The following is a 14,304-nucleotide window of genomic DNA, read 5'->3' on the forward strand; positions in this document are numbered from 1 at the left end:
CTGATTGTGCTGGGTATGCACTGTACAAACATAGAATTGGAGAGACTACCTCCCTGAAGAATTTACAATCTAAATAGACAAGACAAAGGGATATATACACAAACAGAGTGATGGTTTGCAGATACCATATTAGGTATTTGTTTCATTTTTTAAATGTTCTAGATGTGGGATTAACTAGATGGAAAGACAAGGGAGGTGGGTAAGAGGGTAGGGCAGGGATGAAAAGGAAGGGAAGGAAAGAGAGGAGCCTCGAGGCCAGATGGAGTGAGGATGAGGTGAAGAAGAGTATAAGGGAAGGAGTGGGAGTGGTTGGAGCAAATAACCAATCAAATTAGTCAATCGCTATTATCTTTAACCTGAGTGTGGTTATAGCCTGTTAAGTATGCATGATGGACTTTTAAATAAATGAAAAGGTTAATCCCTAATGGTAGTGGTGTTACTTACAGACTGTCTCCGCCAATCTCCTTCACCTCCCAAAAGCATTTAATTTGTCTATTTAAAAGAACATCTGGTAGGGACATTTGGCTCCGTGGTTCTTAGTAATGCTTTGTCTGAGGGCTTATCTACACACACAGTGTATGCCTTCACCCCCAGTACAACCCCCCAGTGTGGGTGCAGTTATTTCAGTATAAAGGTGCTTCATACCTGGATAGAGATTCCTATGTGGGAGGGGAATAAGCTATATTAGTGTTAGGCACCTTTATCGTAATATAACTCTGCCCACCATAGGGGTTATACTGCTAAAACTATTCTGATACAAAAATCTTGCCCCTAACCTAAATGGTTATACCAGAACAAAAAATGTGTGGATAAGGCCTGACTCTTGAGTCATAACAGCAGTTCCTTGCTTTCTCCTAATATTTCTTCATAAGTGACTGGACGCTTTGATTCATTATTATTTTTTCTCAAGATGGTACAGAAACTGTTTTAACATTTCATTATTCTTTAACTTTGATTAGGTGATGAGCAGGAGCTCACTAGTCAAACAGAGAGCATGGCCCCAAAAACTGTGAAACAAGAAGCAGACAAAGAGTCTTTCATTGCTTTTGCTAGAGTGTTCAGTGGTGTGGTGCGAAGAGGGCAAAAGATCTTCGTTTTGGGACCAAAATATGATCCTGCTGAATCTTTGAACAAGGTAAGAGGTGATAGTAAAATGTTAACATAGTTTGGGATTGTTTCACAACATTGATAACTTAAACAGCTTTTTAAATGCTGTTCACCAATTAATAATTTCAGGTAATTTTTTTTTCAGAAATGTCAAAGTGAGTTAGGAAACTTAATTACCAAAAGTTTACTTATTATTTTTTATTATAACAAAATTAAGCATTATGTGCCTAATCATAGATTGTAAAATGAGGGGCTATCAGTCTCACTTGCATTGTAGTTCTGAGTGGAAATTTGGTGGTTTTGTATGTCGTGTATCCTGTTTTAAGAGTGTATATAAAATCTATGCATAGTGTGTGTGTTATATTAGCTATTTTTTCATGTGACTTGTAATAATGTGACTATTTTAATCAATTGGCTTGTATCTGAATGTTGTTGTATGTTGTCTAAATGCCAACTCATTGCTATCACTTAAGTTTTGGAGGTTTTAAATCAGGATTTCTGAACGTTAATCTATGAAAGATGGGATTTTGCCTAGTATGTAAGAGATGCCTTTTTATGGATGTGTGATTGGGTCCTAGTTCTTATGGGAGAACCAGACTACGCTCTAGGGTAGGGTTTATGTAGTTATTCCACAAAAATCTACAGCTGTGATTTTATTTTATTTTTTTTAATTTGAGCTCATCAATTCATAGTGGATCACCCTTTGATTTTACTGGAAAAAATCAGATAATAAACCTTAGCTTGATGACTATAACAGTTAGCCTTTTCTATATGTTAGAACTAAGCCAGTAGGGTAGCTTAAAGATGACCTGCAAAGGATTTCAAAGAATTTGAGCCTGTGCCTTTTTTAGCTGCTTCATAATGATAAAGAGCCTGAAAATTTTTGTGTAAAGTTTTTTCATTTTTGGTGTTTTTTACCTTTAGGAATATCAGACAATTCACTTCTCATCATGTCTAGTTTTGCTCTGGCTAAAAATTCTTTTCTCAGTTACTCAACTTCCACTCTTTTGACTTTGGTAAGGTCATTTAGTTCACTAGTTCTGCAGTCATCTCGGAGTCTTTCAAGCTAGACAGAACCTGAATTTCTAATGTAAAATATAAGCAGGAAGAAAAAAGTTGTGTGTGGGAGGTGAATATTCTGAACTTTCTCTGCTTCTTTATCAAGATAGAACATAAGTCCAAGTTCTTTTTTCTTTGCAGGTCACCTTTATGAGGAGGAAGGGACAGCTGACTAATTAAAACTTAATGTGCACAAAGTATCTTGGTTTAATTTCAGGCTAGTGAAGAGTGCTCAGTTTTGTGCTGTACTTTCAGATGAATGCATAAAGATTTGTGATAAATGCATACATTTCAATAAATTTTGGTTGAATTTAATATGAAATTCGGAAAGGTAAAAATAGAATTTGATGTAGATGTTGTCATACAGAACACACACAGGCACTATCTGAACACACACTTGCACATACACAGAATTTACTTAAAACGTATATATTTACTGTTAGCTTCAGTGAATTGCTAGAATCTATATTTCGGTATGCAAATTCATATTTTATAATTGGATTGTGACACACAGGCACAGACAGAAGAACTGACCTAAGTTTTGAATGCAGAATAAATAAAAAAAACTACTTTGTAATGGGTAGCATCTGTTGGGGGATTTTTTTTTGGATGCTATAGCAGGAGGTTTTAAGTTAGTGCGTATATTAAGTAAGTATTATGAAGGTTACTGTGATGTTTCTAAATTCCTTTTTCTGTTAAATTATGCCAAATTGATTTTGTTGCTTTTTCAAAAACAGCTAAGATCTTTTTTAAGAGGATCACCTTTTGGGTTTGGATATCCAATAATGTGCATCTGACTAAGCTGCCTTTGAGGGAGGTATGAATGGCTTTCAGGTCATCCGTGCTGTGATCCTCCTTCAGTGGCATAGATGCTCATTGGGAGGAAACTAGAGGAGTCTCCCACACTTGCATTCTTTCTTGTATTCCTTCCAGCTCTTCACCTTTCAAAGCCAAACTGTGCTCCATTTCCTCTCACCCTCCACCCTGTTTGCTCATTAGCATTTCCCCATCTCCTAGCAGGGAGCATGATGACATGTTCCTTAGAAGGCATTCCGAGAGGCTTTGAAACTCTGGAAGAGAGCCCAGTTGATTTGTCAGAGTTTTGTTTCTAATAGATGTCTGCTCAGCTAGACAAGTTAGTGAACTTTAATTCCTGTGCTGCAATCGTATTTTTTATTTTGGATAAGGTAGTGCCGGGATTCTTCCACACTGTCACTAAAAGTCAATTCCTTGTATTTCAGGCATGACAAAGCCTTTTACCCTATTTCGTCCTGTCCAAGTAAGACTTAAGAAGCCAGGAATGTTTGTACATTACTAGAGCATGATTTATCTTAGGAAGGTTCAAGACCGTAAATGTCAGAAAGTATATTCATTCTGCACAAGGGCTCTGCCAAGTCTATTTTACCTAATTGGATAAAATAATTCCTCCGAGAGGCTTACTGCATTAATGGAAAGGAAATACTAAAATCTTTGAGATCAGTCTACTAGATCAATGGTCTCTTCTAGAACAGAAAAGGTGGACACGTGTTTTTTGATATTTAATGTAACTACTTGAGCTTCATTTCATGCTTTAATGCATTATAGAATTAGGCCTGAATTTTCAAAAGTGACAGCTAATTTTGGTTGTTCAGTGCCAGACAGCTATAGCCTAATTTTCAGAAGTGCTGAGCTTTTGAAACTCATACTGACTTTAGTTAAAGTTGGAATTGTTAGTGCTCTGGACTTACAAAACACAGGCTTTACATGACTGAAGTTAGACACCCCAAATTAGAGGTCACTTGAAAATTTGGCTTCTGTGGACATCTTGCGTGCATTGTTAACACTAATCGTTCCCTTCTATTTCATAAATACTGTCTGGACTGACACAAAAGATGGAAGACAAAATGTGAAACTTTTCCTATTTGGTAACTTTCTTCTTCAGGATCTTCTAATCCAGTCCAGACTACGAGGAGTCTGGTGGTACCTTAAAGACTAACAGATTTATTTGAGCATAAGCTTTCATGGGTAAAAACCCCACTTCTTCAGTCCCTATTCAAGCCCAAATTAATGGTGTTAAATTTGCAAAACAGCAGAACTAAAATTAATTTGCAAATTGAATGAATTTGGGCTTGAATAGGGACTGGGGGTGGCTGGCTCATTACAAAAGCAGCTTTGCCTCTCCTGGAATTGACACCTCATCTATTATTGGTTTCAGAGTAACAGCCATGTTGGTTAGTCTCTAAGGTGCCACAAGTACTCCTTTTCTCATCTATTATTGGCAGTGGACTACATCAATCCTGATCGAATTGGCCCTGTCAACACTGGTTCTCCACTTGTGAGGTAACTCTTCATGTGCCAGTATATTTATGTCTGCATCCATAATTTTCACTTCATGCATCTGAAGAAGTGGGGTTTTTACCCACAAAAGCTTGTGCTCAAATAAATCTGTTGGTCTTTAAGGTGCCACCGGACTCCTTGTTGTTTTTGTGGATACAGACTAACACGGCTACCCCCTGATGCTTGAGTCCAGACTCCATTACTCTGGCACCCACTATATCCTTATAGTCTAATGTCATGTTGCAAGTATGTTGCTGTGAAGGTGTTTTTGACTGTTTTTGAAGTTTCAGCTGACTGTGTTGAGCCAACAATCTCGTTACATATATTTAGAGTTAATGTTGTCAAAATAGTTTGAGTACTGTCTCCACTGCTAACTCCAATATCTAGACCATTAGAAGATCTCAAGAAAATGATTAGGAAGGAAATGTTTCCCTTTGCAGGGGAAAATACTAGTTAATGAATTGTGATCAATTTTGGCTTTTGGTATTTTGGAACTGTGTTCATAAAAGCTAATTTTTTACTTATGAAAATATCTGTTACCCTTAAAATAAAATATGTTCGGAGCTAAAAATTAATCAAAGTAACAAATCACATTATACTCTTGCTACTATGTCATTCTAACAGTAATTTTTCATGGGTTCCCTGTATGAACTCTGTTTCCTCACAAGTTTGATTTAGAAATCAGTAAAAAGAAAAGGAGTACTTGTGGCACCTTAGAGACTAACCAATTTATTTGAGCATGAGCTTTCGTGAGCTACAGCTCACTTCATCGGATGCATCCGATGAAGTGAGCTGTAGCTCACGAAAGCTCATGCTCAAATAAATTGGTTAGTCTCTAAGGTGCCACAAGTACTCCTTTTCTTTTTGCGAATACAGACTAACACGGCTGTTACTCTGAAACCTGTCATTAGAAATCAGTGTTAATCAAATTATTTTATCAGAATTTCTTCTGACAGATAACTTTGTTAAACTAAAAATGCTTTAGGTATGTATTTGTTTTCAGTTCTGGAGTTCTAGAGTCACTTCAGAACCAAGTTAATAGCAGTTACTTAGAGATAAATATCCAGCATTGATTATTTTTCTCTGTACCTAGTTACCGTCAGGTTGTTCTGCTGCAGATGATCTGCCATCAGTACCTCACATGGCTTGCTGTACATTAGAGAATCTCTATTTGCTGATGGGAAGAGGACTGGAGGATCTAGAAGAAGTGCCTTCAGGCAATGTTCTAGGTAGGACTGTGTTAATGGTTCAGTTAATAGAGCCTTGAATCCTGAGGTCATTCAGTATATAAAAGATGTAGAAATCCTTCAGATGTGATTTAAGTCTATAAGAAATAAATATTCACTTAAAACTTTGAACTTCATAGTTTAAGTGAATTGAAGATGAAAAAGGACTAGGCCATTTTAATTGCAATATTTGTGTTGTGGTTTGGTAGCATCGAGAGGCCATTATCAGGATCGGTGTCCATTGTGTTAGCTTTTGTATACAAATCATAAAACTACATATTTCTTCCCCCAAAGTGCTTACACGCATATTGTAATGTCTGTTTGATACTGGTTGCTAAAATCATATCATCATTGACTTTTTTGAGGGGGTAAGACGGTAGTTAATCAATATGGTATTTGGAAATAATTGTGATTTTTAAGGTTGATTATCTCCCAACCTGTCAATTCCGGAAATACTTTCGAGCAATACAGATTCTTCCCAACCACTAAACTTTTCAAATCCTCATCTCAGACCAGTGATAGCTAAGAAACGTTCTTATGCCTGTGACAAATTCTCACACTTCTCTCCCTGCCCCCGCCCTTAACTCTTTGAAGGATAAATAAGTTGCCCTCATCCTTTTGTTCTGCTCTATACTGAATGTTCCGTGCTGAACATTTTGCTTTGGTGCTTCAGTTACTGACCATTTCCTGCTACTTATTTCTTTTATTAATTATCTTTTTACCTCAAAAACAGCATTTTGTTCTTATGATCCTGGCTTTAATTTGACATTATATTTATGGTTTTCCTTCAAAATTTGCCTGCATTATAATAAAACTTAGCATTTTGAAATCTATAAATTGATTCATATGAAATGTAAAAATACGTTTCATATTGTGAATATAACACAGCAATCTGGTATGGTCGGTCTTCTGTATATATTACTAGAGTTGTATTTTTAAAACAAGGGTACTAATTTTTATGTCTGAGAACTTCCATGTTCAAACTGTTACGTAGTATTACTGATTCAACTAACTTTTCATTATTTTGTAGCTCTTGTGTTAACCAGCGTCAGTAAAATATCAGTCATATTTTTGTAACAGAAGCTTAAAGAAAAATAGAAACCAGTTTATAAAAATACCCATATGATACTTAAGAGTGTGGCTTATAAATTCCAGATGTAAAATTCTGTCAAAAAAACAGATAAATACTTCATATGGCTAGCTTGAACAATTCATGATTATTTGGTGACTGTATTTTGTATAAACAGTAGAAGGTTCACTTTGTGTGACTCATGAAGCCCAGGAAATATAGCACTTCTCACATTTGACCTCAGCTACAGAAAGTAGGAGGTCTTGAAGTGATTTAGTATAAAAACAGCTCATGGTCTAGAAGTGAAACTGTTGATGATCTAGCATTTAATACCAGCCAATGTTAATCTAACTATGGTTGAAAGTGATGAAATTAGAAGTGGCTAACAGTCTCTTAATATACATCATCTTTTTGTGAAAGCACACATGTATTTCTAAAAATAGATGTTTGCTAGCTTCTCATAAAATCTGCAGGAAATTAAATTAAGTTTCCAAATCTTTAGACCTATCATGGAAACTTAAATCCGTTCCAGATGTTTTTAAGTCATTCTCCTTTAAAGTGCTGCAGAAACATCCTCAGACACAATATATTAATCTTTTGTCAGTGTTGAGAAATTAATGAATACCAATAAACTGCATTTTTGTCCATACTTGTCATGATTATGTATTTTGAGGACCATTTAGTGTAGTGCTAGTAAGTAACTTTCCTATGTTGTGTAGATACTTAGTCATATAATAATGTAAAGATGGTGTGTTAACTGTTTCAACTATATTTCAAGGAGTAAATGTGTCCTACTAAGTCTAAAAAGCTTCTTTCATGTAAAGCAGTGATGCTGTTCCCTTCCTTATTGGAACATTTCCTAAGTATCAGATTTCTCTAGTAAATGATAGCTGAAATCCATCATTTGTAGAAGACATTAGCTAATCCCTTTTAATATATTTTTGTCCTTTGCTGAAACGTGGTGATAGTTAGTTATTTGCCTTTATTCCATTCAAATGGACATTGTAGTTATGGCTTACACATCATGGTATATGACACTTTCTTACCAAGGTCTACACAATACCCTGTGGATCTATAGTTAAGAACAGTATATTTTAATACATTTAGTGTAAAACAAATTATTCAAAATTACATGAATCCAGTGCATTTGAATAAAGCATAATCATCTAAATGAGAACATAGACTGAAGCAGCTTATGTTATATGCTATATTTTACTTCATACTTTCCCAAAAAACTGACTCTTGAGCTGAAGACAAAGGGAAGGCAGGTATGAACTGACTGCTCTTCAGATTGCTGCTGGGAACAAAGACTCAGAGTGGACAGAGAGCAAATGGAGCTCAGATAATCAGGGCAAGGTGAAGCCATGATTTCTGCCAATATGACTTCTGTCATAAACTTACCTTTCTCATGCTAACCTAAAGAATTCCAGATGTTGCATTACAGTGACTGTTAAATGCTACCCAGCTTTTTAAAAGAAAAAAAACCCTCTGTACATGTTGGGTCAGGTGCTAGAAGAAATAACCCTGCTCCAACTTTTTGTACTGTAGTGTGTTCCTTTTTAAAAATTAAAGAAAGGTTAGTATATACTGGCTTAAGATTGGATTCCAGTAATCTAGGCATTTAACCATGCTAATCACTTAGTATCACATTCTAATCACTGTGTATTGCCTACTGTCTAAATCCTCAGCAGCTGGTGAATGTGAGGCTATGTCTACAGTACGGACCTTAAAACAGCACAGCTGTAATGTCTCCCATGTAGCTGCTCTTTGTTAGCTGGAGAGACAGAGCTCTTCTGCTGGCATAATTAAACCACCCCCAATGAGCGGCGTTGGCTATGTCAGCAGGAGAGCCTCTCGTGCTGACATAGCGTGTCCACACCAGCACTTTTGCTAGTGAAACTTAGGTCGGTCAGGAGGTGTGGTTTTTTTCACACCCCTGACTGACAAAAGTGGTAGTGTAGACCAGTGGTTCCCGAACTAGGGGCGCCGCTTGTTCAAGCAAAGTCCCTGGCACGGCAGGCCGGTTTGTTTACCTGCCGCGTCCGCAGGTTTGACCAATCGCGGCTCCCACTGGCCTTGGTTCACCGCACCAGGCCAATGGGGGCTGCGGAAAGGGTGGCCAGCAAGTCTGTCGGCCCGTGCCGCTTCCCGCAGCCCCTGTTGGCCTGGAGCAGCGAACCGTGGCCAGTGGGAGCCACGATCGGCCGAACCTGCGCATGTGGCAGGTAAACAAACTGGCCCGGCCCGCCAGGCACTTTTCCTGAACAAGTGGCGCCCCTAGTTTGGGAACCACTGATGTAGACAAAGCCTGAGTTTATTTGCAAGCGTCTTCTGTTAGAGCTTTGTACTGGATTTTAAAGCAGTTTGAATATGCTAGGTTGCCCTTTTTCAGTTAAAAATAAGTGGATAAATATACACCCGGTATATTTTTGATATTGCAAAGAGTAAACTGAATGAGTATGAAATATTTAAAAGAACAAAACCAGCTCTTTAAGTGTTGATCTGACCCATAAAAACAGTCTATTATAGCTGTTATTGCAATTTACCGTTGTGCAGTAGGTACCCTTAGAAAAGTTTGCTGGTCTGAAAGTCTGCTGTTTCCAGAAAATTCCTAATTTTTTTTTTTTTTAGGACTATTTCTGAAATCAAAAAAACTCTTTCAAAATCTTGGAACTTCATTAAGTTCACCCATTGTATAATGAACATCTGGATATGCAATTTTTTAATTGAACTGAAGTGTAGATCCTTTCAGAAATATGAAACATCCCAAGCTTTGTCTGGATTTTATGACCAGAATTATTCTTCAGTAGCATAGGATCAGAATTGGCACTAAAGCAATTAAGGCTGTTAGCCAAAATATATTTAGTATTTCACACTTTTAGCACACTTACATCTGATCTCTGAGTATATTGACAAATGGGTTTGAATTAATACTTATCTAGAACATGCAAACTGAAGCATCAGTAATAATCTGATGTCATTTTAAGCATTTCCAAAAGAGTTAAAAGCCCTGTCTGTCTTCTAGTTCATTTGTTTTTTCTCTTCCCGTAAAGGTACATTGTTAATTTATGTAGCTTGAACAAACACCTTTTCTGACTTCTCAAAGACAGAATGCAATATCTTCCATATAAAAGTGAACTTGTAATAATTGCTGGTGCTAGGCTTTTATGACTGCAGTTAATAACAGTGATTTCTGTTTCAAAGCCAATTTATCTTTCAGCTTCAAAGGATGCATAAGTGCTTTCTCTCCAGCCATACAAGGAAATTACTTGTAAATTATCTAGTAAATTAAGGAAGCTGAGTTTTACCCTTTGTAATTAAATTTTTGCCATATGGAATATAGAGTTAATCATGACTGCCTGTTTCTCTTTTTAAAATTTTACTGTATAGTTTTTACTTTTTCTGCTATAGGTTGTATCTGATCGAATTCTAACAAGTCATAATCTCAGCCATGTCCTAATGAGCAGCCTTGCATTACCTTTTGGTTTCTAATCAGATGTAATGGCCAAATAAATTGGTTGATGTGAAGGTATATAAATGAAGATGGAGAAAGTGTTCACCTATTGGTCATTACATTCAACTTACTTTTCCTTGACAAATTAAGATTTTTATAAGTGTTTATGAATCTGAGAAATTTGGGGTTGATGTCTGTAATGTGCAAAAACTTCTTCCTAGTACTGCAAGGAACTTTGCTAACAAGTCAAACTTGTATTCAAATAACAGTAAGGTTATGAGTTACAGCACAGACAAACAAAATCAAAGAGATTCAGAGTTAGGACTGAAACACCATTCTCAATCCTTCCCTAATATCTATGTGTTGCAGGGAATTTCAAGAGGTGGGCAACGTATTTTCGTATGCTATTATGTAGAAGTAGAAGAGTATAAGGAGTGAGATTCCATTTTGCTTTTGTTAATTTGTATTAGAACCTTACTGTCAAGAATGTTCTGTGTATATTTACTATTCTTCATAGACCCTTTCTTAAAAACTCTTAAACAGTAGGCCTATTTCCATGCATAATCTATCCTGATAGAAGCAAAATACCGTTTCCCTCAGTGTACCCCCCTGCAATTTGCAATTTCAGTTCTCCAAAACCTATTGGATGAGTTATCGATTTCTGCACTGTTTTTGGTTAAGAAATTAGTTATATCTTACAGTCAGAGTAAATAAAAATATTTCTGGGGTCTCTTGGATAAGAGTGTGGTCATTTTGAACTACTTGCTTATCAGGAGCTCTGCTTTCTTATGTGGAATGCTCTTTGGTAACAAAAGCATTTGACTTGTAGACTCTGTGAGCTTGTCTATATAGCGTGTTAGTGTATACCAGGTGGGGTATAAATTCCTGTGCGTGCCAGTGTGTTGAACACTAACTGGCCATGTGGAATCTGCTGGAACACACTAAAAGTTCCCTAATGTGCATTGACGATTGCTTGTTTCAAACAGGGCTACATCTATGCGCATTAAGGAACTTTGTACGCCAGCAGGATCTATGCAGCCAGGTGGTGTGCAACATGCTGATGTGCACTAACTATGTAGACAAACCCAGAGATTTATATGCACTAATGATTGATCTACTCTGTTAGGTTTATAACAACAAATGTGTATGTGCGAAAAATTTCTTTTGTCAATAGTGTGAGTGCTACTGTAATCAGTTAATTACTTTTCATCTTTCTCCTCTGCATTTACTTCCAGGAGAGGTCCTGTGCCAGCAGTTAGATATTAAGATCCTACTTGTACTCTCTTAAATTTACAAAGTCCTCGGAAAAGATTTGGAAAAATGCACTTAGGAGTTGTCACTGTATTAGAATACACATGTTTTCAGGGCTATTGTAGGAAGCATGATTTAGTTGAGACTGTTGGCTGAAAAAGCTAAGAGCCATTGAACTGAAGTTTGGAAAAATTCTTTAAGTTGGGCTGAGAAAAAGCCTTGACCGGAATCCTAAGACACTGAAAAATATCTAAAAACATAACATATATAACTCTTAAAGTATTGTCTTATGACCAAGAGGTAGAGTGATTTGGATTCTAAATCTGTCTCTTATAAATCATTAAGGACTTATTCAGTACAAGATGTTTTAAGGTCCTGTAGCCCTTTTTGTTATAGCCACTTTTCCACAGATATTTCTTGATTACCTCTCTTCTTTAGCCCCTAATTTTTAAAGGACAGGGCAGTTTTTACCTGACTGCCCATATGCCCTGTGCTTATCATTGTAGTATGTATTTTTCACTTCCCAGAAATTTCTTCTGAAGGTTAATTCTTATTTCCACATAACAAATCTTTTGACTTGACTTCTTAGTGCTCTGAGCCTTTTTCTTAGGAAAGAGCAGTCCGTATCTCTTCTACGTAACGCATGCCCTGAAGTTTTATCTGACCCATAAATAGTGTCAGGGAGTTAAAACATTATTTTATATTTTGATTGTTGTATCAATAGGTGCCTGTAAGAGCACTGTAAGTAGATTTTTAAAAAATGTATTTTTTGCCGCATCATTTGGCCAAACACCCCCATCCTAAATGTGTTCAATATCACTTTGGCAGGAGCATAATGACTTCTTGATGTGGGGCACTGGTCATTCAAATTGAGAAGGTGGCCACTTTGTCTTCTGGATGTGGATTTATCCAGCTTTACCATTTGGATCTGTCAACTTCCAAGAACTTAATTTAGCTGAAAAAAGTTTCAAGTGGCACATTAAAGTTTTTCCTCTTTCTTTGGTACACTGCTTGCTACATCACTTGTCAGTCCCTACTGTCTCTGATAGAATGAGAGAGTCATAAAACAAGGGTGATAACTCTGTTGATTTAAAGTAGTTTTTCTTCTGCTGCATTCTTCCCTTCCCCTTTAAGACATGCTGCTTATTGAGAGAGATTTAATGCACTCGTTTCTTACTTTCAAAGTTCTCTGACAGGAAGTTGGTTGGCTAGTACTTATCCTTGATAGATATTTTCCTTTCTGGTAGATGAAGTAACTACCATCGTCAGTCTTCTTTCTCTTCTAGGATGGGAGAAAAGAGACCTGTGACAAACAAACAATTACTTATAAGCAAGGTTCCCTTCTGGGTCTTTGACCTTGCAGAGTTGCATATAGAAAACTATGTGTATGCACAGTTGTTTTGAATAGCCCATTTCCGCATCATCTTAGTAGGCTTTTGTTTAATGGTATTTAAACTTTTTTTTTTTCTGGAAATCTGTTGTGCATATTCACCCAGTGAGAGGGAGGCTGAGGCCTCCTTTGGTTTTATCCTGATTTTTCTCCTCAGGCCTTAAAGGTTGACTGACCCTCTGGCCATCCTATAAAACTTACACTTTTTTCATATTCACCTCAAGTAAGTTTTTTTTTCCCCTTTATTTTTAAATTAATATTTATTCACACTTTCCCATTCTTCCAGTGGTGATGCCCGCCTGTCTTATAATATAGCTAGAAAGGTTTAGGTAACTAAGACATATTCAGCCATAGCTGTCTCACCCTCCCCCTGCCCCATGAAAGCTGTTGTGAAATCCATTTGAAAACACTTGAGCCCAAATGGTCCATGAATGTTATGCATAGAAGTTTTTTTTCCCCTTGGATCAGTTCAGTACTGATCCACACTTCTGATAAGGATCCCCATTAATTTCAATGTATTTATTTCTCATAGGTAAGACTAAGATTCAGTCATAAGTATTGTTAGTAAAAGTCATGGACAGGTCATGGGCAGTAAGCAAAAATTCACAGCCCATGACCTGTCCATGACTTCTACTATATACCCCTGACTAAACCTTGGGTGCTCTGGGGCAGAGGCTCCCGGGGGGCGCCGCGGGGGCTCCCGGGGGGCGCCGTGGGGGCTCTGGGGCTGGGGCGGCAGCCTGGGGGCACTGCTGGTGCTCTGGGCAGGAGGGGAGGGTGTGCTGTCTGAGACTGGCACTGGTGCTCTGGGCAGGAGGGGAGGGTGTGCAGTCTGAGACCACTGATGGTGCTCCAGGGGGTGGGGAGGGAGGCGCATGGTGGTCCCGGAAAGTCACGGAATCCATGACCTCTGTGACAGACTCGCAGCCTTACTCATAGGCAAAAGAGGAGGATAGTTTTGTGGTTAAAAGCACTGGACAAGAACTCGGGAGGTCTGAGTCCAGTTCCTGGTTCTGCCATAGACTGTGTAAATTTAGGCAGGTCTCATAATCTTTCTGTTCCTGAGTTCCTAAAATGTAAAATGAAGTTAATAATGCTACTTTTCCTTCATGTTGTAGGGATACTGTACACTCATGAAAGTTTTGAGGGGTTGAGTCACTGTGGTGAGGAATACCATAGAGAAGGTTATTAATTAAATTGAAATAAAAATTGCACATTTATGCATTTTACAAATAAAATGTTTTCTTTCAAACTGCCGGTCCTGCAGTCTCAGTCTGGAACTTGAAAGTCCAAATATTCAGAAAATTTAGGTATGCTATTGTGCACCTAATTTTGCATCCAATTAGTGGTTGTATGTACAGATGGCTAAATGAGCTCAAAACTGGATACTTAGCTGCCCTCGCGTATATAATGTGTGCAGTCTCAATAACCA

The 14,304-nt window shown here is 37.5% G+C and overlaps 1 protein-coding gene across 6 annotated transcripts in view; it reads left to right on the forward strand.

The window, feature by feature from the left end:
* The window catches only part of EFL1 (elongation factor like GTPase 1), a 155,480-nt gene that overhangs the window by 49,565 nt on the left and 91,611 nt on the right, over positions 1–14,304 (forward strand). For all 6 annotated transcript variants that reach the window (XM_073304081.2, XM_073304079.2, XM_073304078.2 and 3 more), the window contains 2 exons: positions 960–1,135; positions 5,576–5,711. In XM_073304081.2, the coding sequence (XP_073160182.1) occupies positions 960–1,135; positions 5,576–5,711 (312 nt within the window). The remainder of the gene's footprint in view (positions 1–959; positions 1,136–5,575; positions 5,712–14,304) is intronic.

This window comes from Lepidochelys kempii, chromosome 10, assembly GCF_965140285.1.
Source record: "Lepidochelys kempii isolate rLepKem1 chromosome 10, rLepKem1.hap1, whole genome shotgun sequence".
Classification (NCBI taxonomy): domain Eukaryota; kingdom Metazoa; phylum Chordata; order Testudines; family Cheloniidae; genus Lepidochelys; species Lepidochelys kempii.